We start from the raw sequence: 24,321 nt of genomic DNA on the forward strand, positions 1-24,321 counted from the left end.
TTTGCATTTGCAGGAGATAATGCTGCCCACTTCTTGTTTACAATGTCACCTGAAAGTGAAAACAGACATTCACATGACACTGTTGTAGCCAGCATTGCAAGATATGTGTCAGATGCACTAAAGATTCATATGTCCCTTCATGCTTCAACCACTATTCCAGAGGACATGCATTCCTGCCATGAAAGTGTTCTTAAAATGAACAACATGTGCTGGGTCATCATCTGAGACTGCTATAACATGAAATACATGGCAGAATGTGGATTAAACAGAGCACTATTTTCCCCCAAGGAGTTCAGTCAAAATTTAATTAACATATTATTTTTTTAACTAGCGTCATCAGCATGGTAGCATGTTCTATCAAATGGTGGCCAAAGCACGAAGGGGCATATGAATGTTTAGCATATCTGGCACGTAAATACCTTGTAATGCTGGCTACAAAAGTGCCATGTGAATGCCTGTTCTCACTTTCAGGTGACGTTGTAAATAAGAAGCTGGCAGCGTTATCTCCCATAAATGAACTTGTTTCTCTTAGCAATTGGCTAAATAAGAAGTAGGGCTGAGTGGACTTGTAGGCTCTAAAGTTTTACATTATTGTGTTTTTGAGTGCAGTTATGTAACAAAAGATCTACATTTGTGAGTTGCACTTTTACGATAAAGAGATTGCTACTACAGTACTTGTATGAGGTGAATTGAAAAAGACTTTCTTTTGTTTAGCATTTTTACAGTGCAAATATTTGTAATTAAAAAATAATAATATAAAGTGAACACTGTACACTCAGTATTCTGTGTTGTAATTGAAATCAGTATATTTGAAAATGTAGAAGAACATCCAAAAATATTTAATGCATTTAAATTGGGATTCTGTTGTTTAACAGAGTGATTAAAACTGCGATTAATTGCTATTAATTTTTTTAATCACGATTCATTTTTTTGTTAATTGCCTGAGTTAACTGTGATTAATTAACAGCACTAATATATCTATATTAGAAAAGTTCTGCTGCACAAGTGGAAGGGCAGAGCAGTGCACAGAGAGGTTTTGTGAGCTGGGCTGGAGGGTTCTATAGATGGCGTGGCAACCCTTGTCATGCCAGCTGAATATTACTGAATTGAACTGAGAAATTTTAAGAAAGATTCTGTGCCACCTGTATTAAATTCTATGGGCTCAATCCTACCATCAGATGATGTACCCTTTTAATTTATCATTGATTTCAATAGTAGTTGAACAGTGTACCTGAGAGAGCCAAAGCTGGCCCCATTCACTTAATAGAGGATTATAGGATGGGATTTGGAAAGTGAAATAACTTTTACTGTAATCTTAGAGCCAGATGTTTGGCCAAATTGTGGTTAAAGCCCCACTAATGTCAGGATTGAGTCCTGAGCATTGAGTCTGTGTCTGCAGAATTACAGCTGTATAAAATATTTTATGGTCCTTTAATCATTTATGGCTAATTCTTTCTGGGTGGTGACTGCTAAAGACTGTGATGCAAGAACCAATTATAGTGAGAGGGAGAGGAGGCAGTCCCATCTCAAGTCCATACTTCAGAGGAAACAGATCCAATATCCCTTTGCCAAACAGCCACAGATGAATTTTCATAGACTGGAAGGCCTGTACCAGATGTGAACATTGGCTTTGGGCCAAGCTTTAAATAGGTGAAATACAGCTACCTTCCCTCTACCCTACTCAGTGACTTTTCATCAAAGCATTAAGGCCCCTTTCAGTAAATTATTTATGCATGTATTGGACTATGTGCACAAGTACTCCCATATAAGTGAATGAGGTTATCATGCTTAAATGCCTTGTTGAATCAGGACCTAAAGATATTGCAATTACCATCTTCCTGACTCCCAAATAATATAATGTGCAATAGTCATTTCCCTTATAATATCTGTCAAGTGCCTCTCTGGGATAAATTTCTGCATCTTTAAGAAGGAATAGCTGTGCAGTGTTGTACAGGAAATAAGTTGATGGTCTCAGCCATTTCTACATGGACAAGTGTCAACATTGCAAAATCTACCACCACATTTGGCATCACTGTAGGTGCTCTGAGCAAAGAGACTAAGGACTGTATGGGCATAGGGACTGTCCTACAGATGGCTCCCCCAGGCCAGGATTGAAGTAGATTACGCTGCATCTTCCTAGGCTGTAACCTGTTCTGTGGAAAAATGTCTCCATTTTCTAGAGCTCTCATTCATAAGCACTAACACAAGGTTGTTGCGTTTTTTTGTTTTTTTTTAAGAAAAGAAGGAATTGTTTTATTTACCCATGAAACTACAATATTTGGTTTCAAGCCACTGCTAAAGGAGGATCTCTTAGGTTGAGACTTTCCTCTCTGTTTGGTTTATAAGAGAAATAATTATGTATGTCATTAGGGGGCATTGATTTATTGAAATTCCTCAAAATGTCTCTCACCCTAAAGGCTTTCGCAAAAAGAAAAGGAGTACTTGTGGCACCTTAGAGACTAACAAATTTATTAGAGCATAAGCTTTCGTGAGCTACAGCTCACTTCATCGGATGCATTTGGTGGAAAAAACAGAGGAGAGATTTATATACACACACACAGAGAACATGAAACAATGGGTTTATCATACACACTGTAAGGAGAGTGATCACTTAAGATAAGCCATCACCAGCAGCAGGGGGGGGAAAGGAGGAAAACCTTTCATGGTGACAAGCAAGGTAGGCTAATTCCAGCAGTTAACAAGAATATCAGAGGAACAGTGGGGGGTGGGGTGGGAGGGAGAAATACCATGGGGAAATAGTTTTACTTTGTGTAATGACTCATCCATTCCCAGTCTCTATTCAAGCCTAAGTTAATTGTATCCAGTTTGCAAATTAATTCCAATTCAGCAGTCTCTCGTTGGAGTCTGTTTTTGAAGCTTTTTTGTTGAAGTATAGCTACACTTAGGTCTGTGATCGAGTGACCAGAGAGATTGAAGTGTTCTCCAACTGGTTTTTGAATGTTATAATTCTTGACGTCTGATTTGTGTCCATTCATTCTTTTACGTAGAGACTGTCCAGTTTGGCCAATGTACATGGCAGAGGGGCATTGCTGGCACATGATGGCATATATCACATTGGTAGATGCGCAGGTGAACGAGCCTCTGATAGTGTGGCTGATGTGATTAGGCCCTATGATGGTATCCCCTGAATAGATATGTGGACAGAGTTGGCAACGGGCTTTGTTGCAAGGATAGGTTCCTGGGTTAGTGGTTCTGTTGTGTGGTGTGTGGTTGCTGGTGAGTATTTGCTTCAGATTGGGGGGCTGTCTGTAAGCAAGGACTGGTCTGTCTCCCAAGATCTGTGAGAGTGATGGCTCGTCCTTCAGGATAGGTTGTAGATCCTTGATGATGCGTTGGAGAGGTTTTAGTTGGGGGCTGAAGGTGATGGCTAGTGGCGTTCTGTTGTTTTCTTTGTTGGGCCTGTCCTGTAGTAGGTGACTTCTGGGTACTCTTCTGGCTCTGTCAATCTGTTTCTTCACTTCAGCAGGTGGGTATTGTAGTTGTAGGAATGCATGATAGAGATCTTGTAGGTGTTTGTCTCTGTCTGAGGGGTTGGAGCAAATGCGGTTATATCGTAGCGCTTGGCTGTAGACAATGGATCGAGTGGTATGATCTGGATGAAAGCTAGAGGCATGTAGGAGTTGTAGGAATGCATGATAGAGATCTTGTGGGTGTTTGTCTCTGTCTGAGGGGTTGGAGCAAATGCGGTTATATCGTAGCGCTTGGCTGTAGACAATGGATCGAGTGGTATGATCTGGATGAAAGCTAGAGGCATGTAGGAGTTGTAGGAATGCATGATAGAGATCTTGTAGGTGTTTGTCTCTATCTGAGGGGTTACTCTCTCTTAATCCTGCTATATAAAATTAATTGAAACTGAATTATTGTGGCACACACATTTATTATAGGTTTTATATGGTCCAACTTTGTATTGGTCAGCGGAAGAATTTGGAGTAGTATTCAATATGGAATGATGGTTGGTTTTATGTTTAGACTTTGGAAAAGTGTATGTGTAGTTTTCTATTTCTTATTAACCACGTTATCGTTGTTCATCACTCGGATTGATTCTAAAACCTTGTGATTGATTAGGCCTGGCATAAACATCCCAATCCTACAGTGATCATCATTAATTTTCCCTGTTATCCTTTTATTTCTGTTTTGTGATTTAGGTCTTGCTGTGGGTCTGGACCCACAGGGCTATGGGAACCCTGACTTCTGCTGGCTTTCTGTTCATGATACCCTTATCTGGAGTTTTGCAGGCCCTGTTGTGATCGTTGTGGTCGTAAGTATTGTGGAGTTTGCATCTTGCGCTGACTGTTCTCTGTTACTGTCTTTTTATTTTTGTTTGATCGCTGTCTATTCATAATCTTATTTAAATGTGAAACTATTGTATCCCTTGTGAAAGTAAGTGCAGTTCACCTGAGTACTCCCATTGAAATCAATGGACCTACTTGCATGAGAAAGGACTGATTGTATGAATAAAGGTTACATGGTCAGGCCCATGTTTTCTGCTTTTTCCATCCCCTGATGAGAGTTTCATTTAAGCTCATTGTTTAGGGCTGTCTTGCCAGATTTGTATTAATGCAAACTCAGTAGCGTAGTATCCCAAGAAGATTGCTAATGGACATTGGCTCAAAGCTCGGTCAATTTGGAAATATGAAGAAACCCCTAACAACAAGAGAAAAGCTCTTGGTACTGAAGACTTTTGATGTTAAAAAAAATTCTATTGTCAGTGAAAAACAAAGTCTGATAAATTCAGAAAGAAAGATCTGTTTTTTGTTATTTACATTTCCCTTTCAGATCAACACAGTCATCTTTATACTAGCAGTGAAAGCATCATGCAAACGAAGACAACGCTCATTTGAAAAAACTGGAGTCATGTAAGTTTGCAGTCAAGGCTCAAAAACTGGTGAGAAGATCCCTGACCAGGAATAATATAGAGACAGCTCTAAAGATCTAAAGAGAACTGTAGAGGGTAGGGAATGAAGCAGAATGCTGTACAAACAGGGGCAGTTTGTGCTGGGCAGAAGAGGCTGAGCCAGTGTGCCATCCTTTCTCCCCATCCCCCACTCCTGGGCTCCGTGGAAACCCCTCCATGGACCAGGGGCTCTGCATCTTTAGTGGAGATATAGCAAGGCATGGAAGGGGAAGACATGAGGCCCAGAGAGTTCTCCCTTTCTTCCTCATGCACCATCAGATTTCTAGGTTTGCCTCCAGGAGTGCTCTTTCCTGCTGCTGTTTTGGCAAAGGTCTTTTGAGGCAACATGTCCATCCCAATCCACAGAAGGATATGTTCTCCTCACTGCCATTTGAGATGGGCTGAGTCAGAAATTCCACATGCTGAAACTTGCTGAGTTTCCTGGCTCTGTTTCCATTTAACAGTTTCCATTCCATGTTTTGCCCAAAGCTTGTAATTTACTTCTGAACTATAATGTGATTAGCTAGTGGTTAGACAGCCCCATTTTTCAAATTAATAAACTATATGAGATTTCCCAAGGCATCCACTAGCTGTTCCTTGAACACATGGACTGGTGGGCAGTGTTAGAAACAATAAGAAAAAAAGTGATTTCTTTAAAAGTTATCGTTTGCTTTGTTTTGTTTTTTAATCTCCTTAAGTGAAGAGAGTCTAATTGCCATATAATGGAAGGTCATACTTGTGCCAGAATCTATATTCTATAAAAACAAGCCGTTAACAATAGAACTATCTCCATAGTTTTTTTAAATGTTAGTGAAAATAGTATTTCTAAACAAATAAATACTTCCTGGAATATCTGCAATCCAAACCTTGCAACATTGTGCTCAGATAGGAGAACTTGAAAATGAAACTGACAAACAGAACTAAAACAGACTTTACTGATTTTATTGTCCATGGTGAAGAAATTCAAGAAGTAAACAAACAGCAGAGTGTCAAAGAAAGTGGACTTCTAACATGTTTGTTTGAATGGTCTAAGGTCTGAGTAGCTTGAAAGTAGTTCTTGGAATCAAGAGCTACTGAATTCTTTCTGTTCAAACATTCATAAAGGGCCTGCCCAGTCACCAGGATATCCAGATGCTTATCTCCCAGTTCTATTCCTGACTCAGCCATGGCCGTGGGCAACTCATTTAACATTTCCCCAGCTGCTAATAATACTTCCTTGAGGAATGTGGCTTTTGAACATCGTCACTTATGGGATGTGCTAGCTGTGGCACTGAACCGTGGGAAACTTTTGGAAAGTAATGCCAATTGGAGCATCATGCCACTCACAGAACCAAACTTCAGAGCTGAGATTGTGTAAGAGCCATGCAGCTCCAGCCTCAATTCCTCCTTTCTGCAGCAAATTGTGGATCTAGGATGTCTCTCTGTGCCAGTAGCGATAATTATTGCTTGGGGCTTATTGACCACTTTATTTGTCAAAGTGCTTCACAGACATTAAACTAATTAACACCAGTAACCCAATGAGGTACATCAGTAGGCATTATTAGCCCAATTTTACAGATAAGGAAACTGAGGCACCAAAAGATTAAATGACTTGTGCAAGATCACAGTGAATCATTGACAGAGCCAGAATTAAGACTCTGGCATTTCTGTCACATAGATCCATAAACAGTTCACTGGGCCATGCTGCTACTCCAAGCCAGGATCTGTGCCCTGTATAGTGAATGTGCATTCTAAGAGCAAAGTGCATTAAAAATTGTAGCTGGCACATGGGATGTTAGATTGTATTATTTTATTATTTTTCTGCCTTAATGCAAGTAACTTTATGTATTTACTTTAGCTCCGTGCTGCGAACTGCTTTCCTCCTCCTGCTGCTGATCAGTGCCACATGGTTACTGGGGTTGATGGCAGTGAACAGTGATGTCATGACATTCCATTATCTCTTTGCCATCTTCAGCTGCTTACAAGTAAGTTATATAACATTAAGTTACTGTACCTCTTCAGATCTAGAACATGCTGCATATTGAACAGCCATCTCCCTGCAGTGCTGCTCCATTAACAGGGAAAATCCATTAAATCCAGTATCAAGCCAGAGCAACTACCTTTTAAAACTGAGTTTCCAAATGAAGAAGTTGGAAGGTCCTAGATGCAGTTTCCACCCCCTTTATCGCAAAGGGGGGAATTATCACACCCTTCAATAAATGGAGCTTTCTATTCTCTCAGTGGTTCCAGATGTACAGCTAGTGGAATTCATGGTGGGCAATTTCACCACTAATAAAAGGAAACTGTTTACCTCAGACACAACCTTCTGCCTGAGACTGTCTAGTTATGGTCTCTTCTGTATTAACATTGGCGTTCTTGCTAGCAGTAGCAAGAAGTTGTGGTTTTCCACACCATGTGGACAGCTTACAATTGAATTTACTGTAGGAAAGACAAATAGAGAAGATGACTTTCATTTATGTTAGAGAAGCTGTTAACAGGTTGAAGGTCATAGCACACACCCCAGCTGATCAATAGGGACCTGATGAGGAGATAGTAATGGGATTCAGAATCCAGTCACTATTTGAATTTGGTCCAGAATGGTAGTGACCAAAAGTCGATTGCGTCTTGTTGGCCTGTGTGAAATGAATTAATGGACAGGTATCCACAGTACAAAAACCATCATCAGAAATGGGGTACCTTGGTTGTCAGGCTCAGTAAAGGGGTCATGGTCCCTGCTTTCCTCTCAAGGTGGTTCCTTCAACTCAGAGTGGAGGCACATTTGTGGGCCAGCATGGGGGATGCTGACAGTGCCACTGCCTGTGTTACAACTGGTCTGTATGGAAATAAGTTCAGTTACTGGAGATGTAAATCCTTTCACAAACCTGAACAAAAAATCTAAAGTAAAATGATGTTAAATACAACATAAGTTCAGAGGGAGGAAAATAAGAGACTTATCTTGCCTGGAGAGTCACAGTGCTACATAAGGTTTCACATCATTGCTTTCTTTGAACTTTTTTTTTTTAAAGATATATTTTATGTGAATTTCATTAATGAGTAATCCAAATGAGCTAATGTCAGATACGACTAATTTGATTGAATGCTTAGAGAGAGCTCGCCTTAAGCTTAATATTAGTCTATCTCAGTTGATTTGTCTGAAATCATGAAATGCAGGCATCTTGGGACATTGGTGTTGCTGTAATTTCATGAGTGATGAGTTCAAAGCAGTACACCTGCAACCTAAATAAATAACAAATTTGGCAGCTGCACCGAATAAACCCAAAACAAACACACACGCTACAAAAGCAGCCCATAGATTACAGTGTTGCTGCCAGGAGTATGAATAATCTGCAAAGAGGCTGAATGTAGGAGTGACTGCTGGCTCAGAGGAACATACACCTGTTAGCACATGGTCTCAACCCCACCCTTCACACTCCTCCACAGCTCCTGTTTTAGAGGGTTTGCAGAGCTCTCTCTTTCTCTCTCTCTCGCTCTCTCTCTCCCTCTTTCTCCAGTGTTTTTAAGGAGATCTAGCACAGAAGTGGCCCACTTCTGCTATTCCCAAGGCTTCCACTGCTGTCTATGATATTTTGATGAGTTCCAATGTACCTGTCAGGATTTGGACCCAGACCCAGTGTACAAACTCAAAAATATTAATGTTGGTACAACACAAAAGCACCCTGCAATGTCCTGAACTATTCGACAAGGGACCTGAACTCTCTTGTGCACATTTGAATAGAATATTTCCCTTCCAAACTACAGGGTTGATAACAACCATCCTCTGAGATGCATCGTGGACTTCTCAGAGGAAAATTATGTTTGTGTTTTCCCAGTCTTTTTGTGGTAATACAAGTAGCTGGTGGAAAGTATGAATCCCTGAGGGACTGACCATTATCAATTCACTAAGGACAGCAAGTGTTTAATGCTATTGTGGTCAGTCATTGCCATTAAAAGCATGTACTGTACGCTGGAATTAAGAGCTGGTTTGAAAAAGACTGTTTACTAATTTCATGTAGTATTTTTAATCCAGTAGTAATAAATCATGCATTTATCTTAGATTATTTTTCTCTCTCTGTCTAATAACCCAGGGGCTCTTCATTTTCTTCTTCCACTGCGTTTTTAATAAAGAAGTCAGGAAGCATTTGAAGAATACTTTAACTGGAAAGAAACCCCTTCCAGATGACTCTACTACAACAAGAGCTACATTACTAACTGTAAGAGGTCATCTTGAAAAAACGTTTTCTTGTTTATAGTTGTCAGCCACCCATACATATAACTTTAACTAATTTGTCCATAACAAAATTAATCCTTTCTCCCTGTTTTGAGTGATTCACTGAAAGCCTTTTCATTTTAAAACAGAAAGAAGACTTTGGGGAAAGGAAATTATTTTCTTCAAGTAAAATGGAGTATCATGAAGCTATTAGCTATTTGCACAAGACTTTTTGTGCAAATACTAGTGGCATGGCTTTTTACTAAGGACTTCTTTTTTTATTCCCACAAAGTTGAAAGTAAAGGCAGTGTCTGTTAACTGTGGTTGTGCACCTTATTCTAAACTGATTATTTATCAGCAGTTTTCTGCCCAGTTTGTAAAATGTTAACTTGTATAAGTGGTGGTTGAAAGTTGTTAAGTAGAATAGCTAGCTGCCACTGAAATTATATTGCAATATTTTCAAGTAAGTAAAAGCAATTCCTTGTTCATAAAAAAATTCTTGTTTACAGTTTCCCTCATAAGGTAATATGTAAAGATTTGTTCTGGGTAATTATTGCTTGGCACTTTTCATGTTCCTATCTATAAGACCGTTACTTAGTTTCCTGGGAGGTAGCTTTTATTATCTTCATCATACAGGTGAGAAACTGCGGCAGGAAGATTAAATACCTGATACTCAAAAGTGTTGAGCAGTCACAGTTGCCCACAAAGAGAGTTAATGGAAAACTTTACCTCTGCCACTAGACCCCCTCTATGTGGAGTCCCAACAAGAATCAATTCTCTCTCCTGCCCTACTCAACATTTACATGCAGCCATTAGGTGCATGTAGGTGAACTAGTGAGATGACATGGACTCAATATACAGATGACATGCAGCTCTGCTTATCCTTCACTACCTATGATCCTACTACTACCACCAAGATGGCTACTGCTTGGACGAGTTCAGCTCATAGATAAAGAACAGCAGGTTCTTTAAACAGAACTGCAGCAACACAGAGGTGATGCTGATGGGCAGAAGAAAGCACTCTGAGTAGTTTGCAGCCACAATACGGGCTCCTTTGGTTGAAAGTACACACCCACAATTGGTCAATTCAGTCCATAGTTTAGGGGTATTCTTGGATTCCATGCTGATATTAAGCTCTCCCATAAAAGCACCTGCTAGTAATGCTTTTTACCATCTCCAATTGGCTAGGAGACTTAGTCCCATCTTGGCAGATGAAGACCTGGCCTCATTTATTCATGCCTTTGTCAACTCTTGGCTGGACTAAAGTAACGTGTTATACTGGGCAGAAAGCTTCAGTACCTAGGAAATTCCAGCTAGGATAGAACATTGCTGTGCAACACAGGCTACTGCGAACACACCATACCTGTCCTCTGCTTCCTACACTGGCTTCTCATCGAATATCAAGTAAAGTTTAAGCTCATGGTCCATATCACTAACGTGCTCATTGGCTTGGGCCCACAATATTTAGATGATCACCTGAATCTCTAGGATAAGAACCATGGTCAACTACTCTGTTCCTCAGGCACAAAAAAATTCTATAGTCTGGGTTAAGCTTACTGAGCTTTCTCAGGGGCTGGTCTGTGACTGAAACAAACTCCCACAAACGCTAAAGGTCATCACAAACCTTACTACCTTCCCTTTAAAAAGCAAGGTGCTCTTCTTAAATCTGCCTTCTCTGATAAACACCGAGCAGCATATACATAAATAACCAACCTGTCCTACTAAACTAAAGCACTCCACTGAACGCAGAATTCTCCTGCTGGGGAGAGGATGAGAAAGAGATTGAATTACATATGACAGATGTTAGTCACGTTGCTTAATGCACTGCTGGAAGGTGCTCAGATACTGCGGTAATGAGCATGTATAAGAACTTATAAAAATAGAAAAGAAAATCAACAGGAGCTGAGTTTGTGATGCACTTCTGAAAATCAGATGCTGTGTGATTTGTCAGTGGCCAGGGAAGAAGCCTGTGTCAGAGCTGGGATTATATCTCTGGAGTTTCTCGTTCCCAGTTCTGTGCTCAGGCCACTCAAACTGTGATGCTCGGGAGCTGAGAGATATTGTTTGCAGTGGGGGGAAGCAGTTCCTACTCAAAATGTGCAAGCTGGGGGTTCATGTACTTAGACGTTCTTCTGCTGTGTAGCCATTCTGGGGACAGCTGAAGGAGAGATGTTGTTTATTTGTTATCATTCACTACTACTATTTTTTTCCTCAGCGATCTCTGAACTGTAACAACACATATATAGAGGAGCCAAATATGTATCGCACAAATATTGGTGAATCCACAGTCTCCCTAGAAAGCACCATCAGGTCAGCCAAGAGCCACAATAGCTACCTTGCTTACATTCTCAGGTAATCAGGTGGTGGGTGCATGGCTCTCAGGCCTTTATTTTTCCCTTCTCATTGCTTTTGTGAGAAAAAAACTAACCAAAACCAACTAATGTTTTAGTTCAAATGCTACTTGTCCTTTTCTTAGCAATTCTCTTTATGCAGTTGTTATCTTTGCATCTTCCTTTATGTATTTCTCATTTGCATGCAACTTTAGTGGGCAATTCAAACTATAAGTAAAATGAAATACTAGAAGTATTTTTGCTATTAGTCCTGTACAACTTGCCTGTTAAAATGTTACATTTGACAGTACATAATGGAGATTTAGGGTGGTCTCTGTATTTCTGTCTTGTCACTAAGGCTAGCATGTTGACCAAAAATGTTGCTTCCCCATTTTTTAGGGATGAGGCTGCTCAGAAGCTCAGTGGGTCCTCAAGCCAAGCAAGGGCTGGTCAGACAGAAGCAGATTCCTCCATTTTTCATAGGAATCCATCAAAATCCAATGGTAAGAGCTTTTTGGAGAATTGCTTAGAACCGCGTGTGCATTTCTTCCTCTTCAGCTTAATAAAGATACTTTCTTCAAAAAGATCCTATAATTAATGTAGTAACCTTTCCATCTTACCGTGTTTCATTCTCAATTTAAATAGCTGTACTGGCATAACAAGATATAAAGGTGTTGCCATAGTTATTGAGTATCTTTATCTGGGACAAGGTTTCATAGTAGAAATATCATGTGTCTATTTTGTATTAGGATCTATTTCTGATTTGATGGCAGATTGCCAAAAATTGTGTGATGGTTTGTGCATTTTCTTTCCTTTCTCACAAAGTTATGCACAATTTTTCTTCCTTGCTTTTCAGATGGAAATTTCTTACTGGTTGAAAGCTCGAGGAAGTGTCTTCCTTTTACTACTTTGGTTTTTTTTACAGTAAAGTAGGAAGTGTGTCTCAGTTTCATATTGTTTATATTTTGGATCTGGACAAACATATTGTTGCAGTATAGCGTTGTAAGCATGCTTTTCAGTTTTCTGTTTCTATGTCTTCTTGGTGCTTTATGTTGGAGGGCGTATGTGTTGCTTTGACCAAGATGGCACCAGATGACTATTTTTGCACATTGAATAGCAGCAAGAATTGTGCTCTCCAGCCACTGTGTGTACATAGCAATTATCCAACGAATGAACTTCAGTCTCTCTCTTCTTCTCACACATTTAAACACATTTAAACTTTAGCAACAGTTACAGGAGCCACAATAGTGGACACTAAACCAAATAAATTGTTAAAGTATGCTATCCAGTTAGGGGTACTGTGCAATTTTGTTTCACTTGATTTCCTCAGATGAAGACTGCTGCACTAATAATCTAAGCTCATCTGGCTGGCTGGGCTGTGTAGGCATAAGAATTCTAAAGTGCCCATCTCCACAGTATCTGGGAGCCTACAGTGGTTTTCTTTCACTCCGTTCATTTGGCATGTAGATTTGCACGACTGGCTTTCAGGTTCTAATCCCTATGTTTTTTGCCTCCTCCACTTGGACAGAACATGATTCTGATTCTGACAGCGAGTTGTCTCTTGATGAACATAGCAGCTCTTACGCTTCCTCCCATTCATCAGAGAGTGAGGAAGATGGGATTGAAACAGAGAAAAAATGGAACACAGCCACTTCCAAAAACAATGAGCGCGGCCCAATCCACAGCACTCCTAAAGGTAAAGCAGCTGTTCATGCTGTAGAAATAGATTTCTTTCCCGTATTATAAAATGAATTGAGTAGTGGATGCATGGAATTGACCAGGATAGTGTACAGCTACAGCTGCTTTGAATCCCTGATTTCTTATTGGTGGTGATATCCAAGAGATCCTTGTTTCCCCAAGCTGAGAGGATTTGTCCCCTGTGGTGAATGAATGCAAGAACAAAGGACACTTGAGCAAGTGTGCACCAGCTACTTAGCGTACCAATGCAGCATGGCTGTTAGCATTGCAGAGGGACCCCTGCAGGCTGTTTCTCTCCACAAATGTCATTGGAAATAGCACTACACAGCTATCTAAATATCAGCAGAGGGAGACAGGAAGAGGAGGCAATAAAAGAGCATGGCAATTTGGGAAAAAAAGGAACACCTGCAACATTCCCCTTCCCCCTGTGCAATAGAATAATGGAGATTTCCAGGGTCAGGGGAGGGCATGGAACTGAAAGGTTTGAAATTAACACTTGGTATCAGTCACGTGAACATTCTGTGCACCGTGTCCCTCCATGACTCTTTGAAAATACAGAGAGACTGATACGGTCAGACAAAACTCAGTGGGTTTTGGCTCTCTGGTGGTCATTCACTTTCCCTTGTTTCATCCCATACAGGTTTGCAGTTCCCTTTTGATTTTTACATTCAAACAAACCCAGAGTAAAATTCAACCAAAATTGCTAGTTTTCCCACAAATGTAAACTGATGTGATTGAAACTCAACCCAGCCTTGGAGCAAGTTTTGGGTTAGAGAGTGTTTTCTACAAATCCATTCATTATTGTAGCAACTTGGGTTATGGCTGAATTGACGATGATGGCTTTAAATTCAGCTCTTTATAATAATACCTTGACAATGGTAGGTGCTTCTATCACAGCGTTTGTTCAGCATTGTGCATTTTCAGTTTAGCGAGCTATCCCAACGTTTGCTTTTATTAGCCTCAGGCATACAGGGCAACTTCTGGGTTCCTAGGAAACGTGCTGCTCTAAGACTGCACAAGATATCTCCTTTTTCTTATCAAAGGAATGCACAATTATAAGATTCCTTCACGGAAAGGTTAATCATCTGGAAAGAACAGTATAGACCCATTCCAGTTTAAGGACCAGATTGTGCTCCACTGCTGGACAATAAGGGAGGGTGCAAGGGGATGTGCTCCCAACCCCTATGCACTGCTGGCCAGCAGTGCAGCCCAATTACTGTTCCTGTGCTCCCTCAAGCCTAGGGGTTGCTCTCTCCATTTAAGTCTAAGGGTGCAAGACATCTCAAAGGGCAGAGAGGAGAAGGCAGGGCCATGCTCCAACATACAGCAAAGAACATCTTTGCCAGCAGGCTGGCTAACCTAGTGAGGAGGGCTTTAAACTAGGTTCACCGGGGGAAGGAGACCAAAGCCCTGAGATAAGTGGGAAAGCGGGATACCGGGAGGAAGCACAGGCAGGAATGTCTGTGAGGGGAGGGCTCCTGCCTCATACTGGGAATGAGGGGCGATCAACAGGTTATCTCAAGTGCTTATATACAAATGCACAAAGCCTTGGAAACAAGCAGGGAGAACTGGAGGTCCTGGTGATGTCAAGGAATTATGACGTGATTGGAATAACAGAGACTTGGTGGGATAACTCACATGACTGGAGTACAGTCATGGATGGTTATAAACTGTTCAGGAAGGACAGGCAGGGCAGAAAAGGTGGGGGAGTAGCACTGTATGTAAGGGAGCAGTATGACTGCTCAGAGCTCCGGTACGAAACTGTGGAAAAACCTGAGTGTCTCTGGATTAAGTTTAGAAGTGTGTGCAACAAGAGTGATGTCATGGTGGGAGTCTGCTATAGACCACCGGACCAGGGGGATGAGGTGGATGAGGCTTTCTTCCGGCAACTCACGGAAGCTACTAGATCGCATGCCCTGATTCTCATGGATGACTTTAATTTTCCTGATATCTGCTGGGAGAGCAATACAGCGGTGCATAGACAATCCAGGAAGTTTTTGGAAAGCGTAGGGGACAATTTCCTGGTGCAAGTGCTAGGGGAGCCAACTAGGGGGAGCGCTTTTCTTGACCTGCTGCTCACAAACCGGGTAGAATTAGTGGGGGAAGCAAAAGTGGATGGGAATCTGGGAGGCAGTGACCATGAGTTGGTTGAGTTCAGGATCCTGACGCAGGGAAGAAAGGTAAGCAGCAGGATACGGACCCTGGACTTCAGGAAAGCAGACTTTGACTCCCTCAGGGAACAGATGGCCAGGATCCCCTGGGGGACTAACATGAAAGGGAAGGGAGTCCAGGAGAGCTGGCTGTATTTCAAGGAATCCCTGTTGAGGTTACAGGGACAAACCATCCCGATGAGTCGAAAGAATAGTAAATATGGCAGGCGACCAGCTTGGCTTAATGGTGAAATCCTAGCGGATCTTAAACATAAAAAAGAAGCTTACAAGAAGTGGAAGGTTGGACATATGACCAGGGAAGAGTATAAAAATATTGCTCGGGCATGTAGGAAAGATATCAGGAGGGCCAAATCGCACCTGGAGCTGCAGCTAGCAAGAGATGTCAAGAGTAACAAGAAGGGTTTCTTCAGGTATGTTGGCAACAAGAAGAAAGCCAAGGAAAGTGTGGGCCCCTTACTGAATGAGGGAGGCAAGCTAGTGACAGAGGATGTGGAAAAAGCTAATGTACTCAATGCTTTTTTTGCCTCTGTTTTCACTAACAAGGTCAGCTCCCAGACTGCTGTGCTGGGCATCACAAAATGGGGAAGAGATGGCCAGCCCTCTGTAGAGATAGAGGTGGTTAGGGACTATTTAGAAAAGCTGGACGTGCACAAGTCCATGGGGCCGGACGAATTGCATCCGAGAGTGCTGAGGGAATTGGCGGCTGTGATTGCAGAGCCCTTGGCCATTATCTTTGAAAACTCGTGGCGAACGGGGGAAGTCCCGGATGACTGGAAAAAGGCTAATGTAGTGCCCATCTTTAAAAAAGGGAAGAAGGAGGATCCTGGGAACTACAGGCCAGTCAGCCTCACCTCAGTCCCTAGAAAAATCATGGAGCAGGTCCTCAAAGAATCAATCCTGAAGCACTTAGAGGAGAGGAAAGTGATCAGGAACAGTCAGCATGGATTCACCAAGGGAAGGTCATGCCTGACTAATCTAATCGCCTTTTATGATGAGATTACTGGTTCTGTGGATGAAGGGAAAGCAGTGGATGTATTGTTTCTTGACTTTAGCAAAGCTTTTGACACGGTCTCCCACAGCATTCTTGTCAGCAAGTTAAGGAAGTATGGGCCGGATGAATGCACTATAAGGTGGGTAGAAAGCTGGCTAGATTGTCGGGCTCAACGGGTAGTGATCAATGGCTCCATGTCTAGTTGGCAGCCGGTGTCAAGTGGAGTGCCCCAGGGGTCGGTCCTGGGGCCCGTTTTGTTCAATATCTTCATAAATGATCTGGAGGATGGTGTGGATTGCACTCTCAGCAAATTTGCGGATGATACTAAACTGGAAGGAGAGGTAGATACGCTGGAGGGGAGGGATAGGATACAGAAGGACCTAGACAAATTGGAGGATTGGGCCAAAAGAAATCTAATGAGGTTCAATAAGGATAAGTGCAGGGTCCTGCACTTAGGATGGAAGAATCCAATGCACCGCTACAGACTAGGGACCGAATGGCTCGGCAGCAGTTCTGCGGAAAAGGACCTAGGGGTGACAGTGGACGAGAAGCTGGATATGAGTCAGCAGTGTGCCCTTGTTGCCAAGAAGGCCAATGGCATTTTGGGATGTATAAGTAGGGGCATAGCGAGCAGATCGAGGGACGTGATCGTTCCCCTCTATTCGACACTGGTGAGGCCTCATCTGGAGTACTGTGTCCAGTTTTGGGCCCCACACTACAAGAAGGATGTGGATAAATTGGAAAGAGTACAGCGAAGGGCAACAAAAATGATTAGGGGTCTAGAGCACATGACTTATGAGGAGAGGCTGAGGGAGCTGGGATTGTTTAGTCTGCAGAAGAGAAGAATGAGGGGGGATTTGATAGCTGCTTTCAACTACCTGAAAGGGGGTTTCAAAGAGGATGGCTCTAGACTGTTCTCAATGGTAGCAGATGACAGAACGAGGAGTAATGGTCTCAAGTTGCAATGGGGGAGGTTTAGATTGGATATTAGGAAAAACTTTTTCACTATGAGGGTGGTGAAACACTGGAATGCGTTACCTAGGGAGGTGGTAGAATCTCCTTCCTTAGAGGTTTTTAAGGTCAGGCTTGACAAAGCCCTGGCTAGGATGATTTAACTGGGACTTGGTCCTGCTTTGAGCAGGGGGTTGGACTAGATGACCTTCTGGGGTCCCTTCCAACCCTGATATTCTATGATTCTATGATTCTATACACATGTATCGGCCAGTAGAACTAGTCAGGCACATAAGGGATGAAGAGTATGCTGCTGCTCCCACTCTGTGACAGGGAGCTCCAGGAATAATTCTGCCTTGGGGAAACAGAATTCCTCTCTGAGCTCCACCTGGGGCAATGTACCAGCACACTGCCACCAACTAGGACAGTATTTCACTGGTAGGATAGAGCCTTCCAGCAGCAGGCTGGGCTAGCTAATTTTTAGAAATGGTCTGCTGCAAATGACTGTTCCACTGAAACTGTTGCAAAGAATATTACTAGTTGAGCAGGACTGGAGGGAAGAACCTCACCTTTTGTTGAAGGGCGGTTTTCGAGCCAATGTGTTTTTTTGCATTGCAGTTGATTCTATATCCAATCATGTGAAACCCTATTGGCCCACAGAGTGCATAACAACAAGCGATGGGGAGGATCCAGGTGGGAAGCAGAAACTGAAAGTGGAGACAAAGGTCAATGTAGAGCTTCATAGGGAAAATCAAGTGAACCACAGCAATGAAGCACCTCGAGAAAATGAGAATGAAGGGCAACAGAAAGAGAACAAACCCATACAACAGCAGAATAACCAGCACCCGGAACAGAGGAAAGGTAACTCAGCGAACCCAGTGCGTTAGAAAGAAACAAATGAGAGATTAAGTGAAAAGTTTTGTAGATTCTATGACGGTAACTCAGAGATCCAGCTGAAGGCCTCTATTGCCACATTAGAAAAGTGGGGAATTTTCCAAGTTCCCCCTTCATTCCCTTCAGCCTAATGGCTTCTCTAGCAATCTGCAGCAAACTTGGCCAGAGGCAGGCATGGGCAGGCTTGGCCATCAGCACCATTCATGTTCTGGCAGAATATGGTTGCTCTGTAGAGGCATAATACCCTTCAAATTGGCTTCAGTCTGTGTAACCAGAGAGGTCTGTGGAGGGGCAATAGCTGTAGGGACTGTTTTTGAATGGGTCTAACCTTTTTATTTTAACATGGAATAATGGTGGCAAACTTGAAACAATCTGCCTAATAAAGGGTAAATGATGCTTTTGCATTTGTTCAGTTTGATTAAATAAAATTACCAACATAATTAAAACCTCTGATCCTCCTTTCTTTCTATTCCAGGCATCTTGAAAAATAAAGTCACCTACCCTCCCCCTCTGATGGATAAGAATATGAAGAATCGACTACGGGAAAAGTTATCGGATTATAATCAAACCACTATCTCATCCAGGACTGCTTCCTTAGGGACAAATGATGGGGTTCGTTCACCCTCTGACACTGGGGTGACCATAAAAAATCCACGGAGAGAACAGTCTCGAGATCAACTCAATGGAATGGCCATGAACGTTCATGTGGGAACAGTGAATGCTGAGACCTCAGATTCTGAGTAAGTGCCAGTTTGAGACTGTCTTCCCACTATCACTGGCTCCTGACTTCTGCTCCTTTCTCTTCCCTGCCCCAGGTTCTCTTCCACACGAGACTGCACCATCTCATCTTTTAGATTTCTAGGCTACTGGATTAAAGACTTGGGACAATGACTGTGATAACCTCTTATTTATACAGCGCCCCATGCCCAAAGGCTTCTTGGCATCTCACTAAATAGACAAAACATGTCTTGAGAACATATTACAACTAAACACATACTCTAGACTAAAGCAACCCTCTCTTTGCCCTCAACCACAGACATGAAAAAACACCTCTCAAGCAGCCTCAAATTAAAAAGGCCAGGAGGGCTAGGGCAGTAGGGGGTGGCAGGAAGGGGTCAGGAGCTGGGGCTGCAGGCAATCAGTGAGCTTGGAGGACTGGTGGCAGAAAGGAAGTGGTCAGAGGACTGGGGCTTAGTGGTGAAGGAATAGGCGGTGTTGTGGAGCTGGAGCTGTGGGGGACCAGGAGGCTGGGAAGGCCAGTTGTAGTGGGGGGAAGGAAAGGGAGGGTTAAGGGAAGTGGGAGATCTGGTGAGGTAGTGGAAGGAAGGGAGGGGTTGGGGAGCTGGTGCTGTGGATGAAAAAGAAGTTGGTAGGGCTTGGGGGCAGTGAGAAGGAGAGAAAGGGGGATTCCACTGAGCAGGGTCTCTTGAGGGTGGGGAATGGGAAATATGGAGGCCCGGGAAGGGACGTGAGATGCTATGGAGCAGATGCTTTGGTTACCCAGGACAGGAACATCAGGGAGTCAGGAATGGCTAGGAGCAGTGAGAGAGAGGAGAAGGTGCATGCTGAGCAGATGCTCTAGGGAGCAGGGAGGACAGTGTTGAAGACCGAGGCTATGGGGAGTCTAGTGCAGACAGGGTAGAAAGTCGGCAGCAGGAGTCCCAGGGAGTTGGGGGCACCAGTAGGCAGAGTAGGACAGGAACTCCAGGAAGATAGGGAGGGATGGTCCCAGTGGGAGGGAGGGTAGTGGGCGTGCTGGGAGTGTGGAGGGCTGCATGCAGTGGGAGGAAGGGGAGGGTAAATTTAGGGGGTAGGAGCTTTGGAGACCTAGGAAAGTCTGTGGCCACCAACACAGGGGGCAGATGCCAAAGAGTCGATGCTCTGGGGAGTCGAAAGTGAGGAGATCTTGGGTAGTGGGAGCATGGTGGGGGTTTCTAAGTATCAAGATGCCAGAAAGGCTGAGAGCAGTGGGAGAAAGTTGAGGAGCAGTGTCGGGGTGCAGGAGCCCTGAGGAACTGAGTCTCAGGAGGGCTGGGAACAGTGTGAGGGAAAGGAGTGGATAGTTTGGGTCAAAGGCATGAGGAGCTTGGCATGGCTGGGGCGGGGGAACAGTGCTGTGGGAAGATGAGTAGAGTTGTTAGGGAAGTCCAGGGAGCTGGAGAGAAAAGTGACATACAATACTACAGTCCCTAAAAATATCATAGATGTGGTTAACAGAAGTAAATCTGTTGGGTTGAAATTGGTGCATATATTTGCCATTATGAACTAAAGCTAGATTTTAATCCCAAGTACAGCACAGACTTTCCTAAAACAGATATTCATGGAATGATTGTTTCATTAGTAATCATGTCTAGTAACATGTCCAAAATTCAGATTATGAAAATGACATACCTATACATTCTTTCTTTAGCCAAACTTTACTTTACATATTCAGTTTTCCTTTAAGTACCACAATAATAATAAATATCCTAATTCTTTTCATAAGGAAATCGCTAACACAGCCTAAACCATGACACCGTGACCAGCTCCACCAGCTCCAAACTGGTACACAGACTTCTCTAAGCTCCATCTGAAAAGTTACCCTCTGATCTTTGGAAGTTGGCTATGGGAATGTTCCCCAATTAGCCAACAAGCCTAAGTATTACTCACTAATAGTAGCTAGTCGCTGCTATCAGTAGAATTATTCACTCATAGGGAATAGCTGGCCAGCCTACAATGCTAAAGAATATATATATATTCTGTTACATCTTTGTACCGTTTATGTATAAACTATGGCATGAGTCTGTTTGAAATGCAAAGTTTCTAACACTGTGTAGGATTTCAGTAGTTTATGAAATGCACGCCTCCTCCTCAACATTACCAATTACATGCATTGTACAGGCCTTCCTCTCATAATGCATTTCTGTCTGCATCTCCTGTAAATAACTTTCTTCTGCCTTATTTTGTCCTTTGTAACAAGAGCGGCCTCTGCCTTGCAAGCACTTGGTGAAGCATGGTAATTTACTAAAATGGAATAGGTAGTTTCACTTGCAATTGTTTGCCTGTCTCTATTTAACCCTAAGCCTGCATGGTTACTTCTTCTCATGAACAGAGGCAGTAATGAAACTTCAATTTGAATCATCAGGAAATAGTGATGACTTTTCCACCTGGGGACTACTTGCTGTGATGTCACTTCCTTGGTACCTTGGATTTCACAGGCGATGCTGCATATCGAGGATGAGGATGGTACTCCTTCCTGTGCTGTCACACATTATGGCAGACTTCTGACTGCTCATACATGAAAAATAGTGCCCAAGACATGCATGATAAGGCTACATTGTGGTACATTCAATGGCTGTGTGAATATGTAACTGTGCCAAAATGCATGGAGATGTAACAGAGACTCATTACAATGGATGAATGATTATAAGAAGTGTTGACAGAGTCACAGCAATGCTGCAGGAACTGCTGATATGTGCAGCCCATAATTACTTACACAAGGAGAACAAATTGTCTTTAATCCAGTGGACCTACAATAAGTCAAATTATCAGCCTTAAGAAAAGCACTAGAAGATGCCTCTAGCTGAGGTCTTGTTCTCTTACAGTGTGAACTTTCATTCAGCTTCGTGAACTCTAGAGAGAAGAATATCACACCAAGTGCCCTTCCTTATCTATGCCAGCATCTTTACCAGCCTTTGATGGACACAGTGTCTTAAAAAATGTCCTTTATATATATAAATATATAAATATAAAAAAATGTAGATAATTTTATATATTTTGTATGGTGACTCTAAAGAAGGAAAAGTTCCTTTGTATATTTTACATTTATGCTGATATTCTTCATTTGATGCTAGGAAATCAATGGGAAGAGCTCTTGATTATTTTTTATATTAAAAATTGCACAGTTGTACTTGAATTTGGCATTTGATAATGTACTCGTGTTTGCATCAAATCCACCTTAAAATGCAGTGCAGTTTTTAAAATACTACAGTGAAACGGTTGAGTCTAAATTTATAAATATAATTTATAGGTTTCTGTTTCCAGATTATGGAATATTTTAAGGATGCAGTGTGTATTTTTGATAACCTCTACTAACAAACACCAAAAAATTTTCCTTTGTTTTGAAGGTGTTTTGGCCTCTTCTCCCATATTTTTTTATTTGGTGTTTACATTAAAAAGAACAGAAATCGAATTTCCCAGCTAAAAGACATCGTATCTTCAGCTAGATAAAGATTTCAAAACAGTTCTTGGAGAGAAATCAATTCTGGTTTACAATATTGCCCTATTAAAATAAAGCTTGTGTAATTTACATGCTAGTCACTTTTTGACTTAGCTTTTCATCACATTTTTCCTACTAAGCAACAACCAGGATCTTGTTCTGAGGACACACTTGTGCAGTTCCCCATTACACAAATCGTGTGTGAGGCTTTCTGCTTTGTTTTACTTTTTATTTTTTACTCTAAGTCAGCATTTTGCCAGTTGGAGCAGCAACATGAGTCTTTAAGGAAATCTGTGTTTCATTTCTTAACTGTTTGGGAAATTGCTGGCTATCTTGTTGTTTTGCAATACAAACACAAGTATTAAACAATTTCATGTTTCATGCGCACTAAACATATTTTCACAAGTGTAAGAATCGTGTGTAGTGTCTGCCAAACTCATCTTTTCACAGTGTTTTAAAAAAAAAAAAAAAGATGTGAAAAATAGTTGTCCACAATAAGTATGTAGGGAAATGTTTCTGTTAGCAGTTCCTTTTGGCTTGAATATATGACTCAAAATGAGTCCTTAAAATTCCACTTATGAAAATGATACATTTGTTATCTACCTTTTCTTAGTGTTATGTATTTCACAGGATAGTAATTTTTCATAGTTATCATTTTGAAAAGTTAATAGCTGGTCCTTTGTATGAATGTGCATGTGAGAAAGAAGAAACAGAAACAATATGTCAGGCTGGATCAAATGCAGGAAATTAACCAAAAAAAAGCATATACTGTAGTAATATTGGTTTTATTATATCCTTATGCATTTTTAAATCTCCTTGAGGCCTTTGGAAAGGGGAAAGGATACTGTCTCTTTAAAAAAAATTATTCAACATACTGCGTGAAATTTTCTGATTGAAAAGTTTTTTATGTTGAAGTGTCTATCACACGTGACTGTGCTCACATACCATGTACAACCTGTGTTAATCATTTTGCATCTGTGTATGTATATTTTGCCCCAGTGAGATGTAGTTAGTTTTTATTTCAATCAGAACTGTTTCAGTAAATGTGTCAGTTGTATTAATGACAGAAAAATTACAACCTATTTTTATGACTTGTTAAAACTTTATGGCAGGTTAAACACTGGAGGTTTTTTAACAAAATATGTATTTATTAATGTGCAGAACACTGGAATTGCAGCACAGATGAAAGGTGAATAAATTAAGATTTTTAATTTGTATTCCTGCTCTTGCTGTTTATTTTTCATGGAGCAATGAAGTAGAAATGGATGAACTTTTGAGTAGCATTTCCTATCGTTTGTAAAGGAGTTGTTTGAAAATGCAGACAGAAGTAATGTTTGTACTGATAACAATCACTCTCCTGTGAAACAGAAAGGTTGAAAAACTCTAAGAATGTTTATCACCAAAGTAGCACTGTTTACGAGATTTTAAATCTTTGGTTATGCTTCTGAGGAAGGTTGCTGAGCATAGAAATTAGAAAGAGGAAATACCTATTAAATTAGCTTGTGCATAACCCTGTAGCATCCAGCCTTATTTTGAATATGCCAATGGGCATATCTGCGAGCTGGATGCTACATGTCATATTCTCCCAAGATGTCCTTTCCTGAAACCTGATGCCTTTCTAATGCTGAAATTTATGAATCCATTTCTTATTATGATTAAGTTAATAGGGCTCCGCACAAGCACGGAGCTCTGTCCATGCAGATGAGCTTGCTGAATCAGGGCCACAGATTGCACCAATCTGATTTGACCATGTATGAGCATCTTACCATTTGGTTCAGTTACAACCTCTAGGTTGACTCCCCCATTTAGTTATCTGCTGTGGTTCTTCCTTCTAGAACATTCCAAGCAGCAAACCAGTATAAGATGTTTTTTTGCTTGAAAATTACAATTCTGGATGCCTTCACTAGGTTCTGAGATATCAAATACAATCTTAGATAATTCTTCACCATGCTTAATGTCCACAGCTCCATTATAATGGGCACTTCAG

The 24,321-nt window shown here is 41.6% G+C and overlaps 1 protein-coding gene across 1 annotated transcript in view; it reads left to right on the forward strand.

The window, feature by feature from the left end:
• The window catches only part of CELSR1 (cadherin EGF LAG seven-pass G-type receptor 1), a 292,313-nt gene extending 268,762 nt beyond the window's left edge, over positions 1-23,551 (forward strand). Inside the window, 10 exon segments of the mRNA XM_043507789.1 lie at positions 4,167-4,279; positions 4,798-4,877; positions 6,753-6,879; positions 8,980-9,105; positions 11,317-11,453; positions 11,831-11,934; positions 12,960-13,127; positions 17,861-18,103; positions 18,612-18,876; positions 21,228-23,551. Coding sequence (XP_043363724.1) covers positions 4,167-4,279; positions 4,798-4,877; positions 6,753-6,879; positions 8,980-9,105; positions 11,317-11,453; positions 11,831-11,934; positions 12,960-13,127; positions 17,861-18,103; positions 18,612-18,876; positions 21,228-21,252 — 1,388 coding nt within the window. The 3' untranslated portion in view covers positions 21,253-23,551.
• The last annotated feature ends 770 nt before the right edge of the window (positions 23,552-24,321 follow it).

This window comes from Dermochelys coriacea, chromosome 1 (genome assembly GCF_009764565.3).
Source record: "Dermochelys coriacea isolate rDerCor1 chromosome 1, rDerCor1.pri.v4, whole genome shotgun sequence".
NCBI classification, from domain to species: Eukaryota; Metazoa; Chordata; order Testudines; family Dermochelyidae; genus Dermochelys; species Dermochelys coriacea.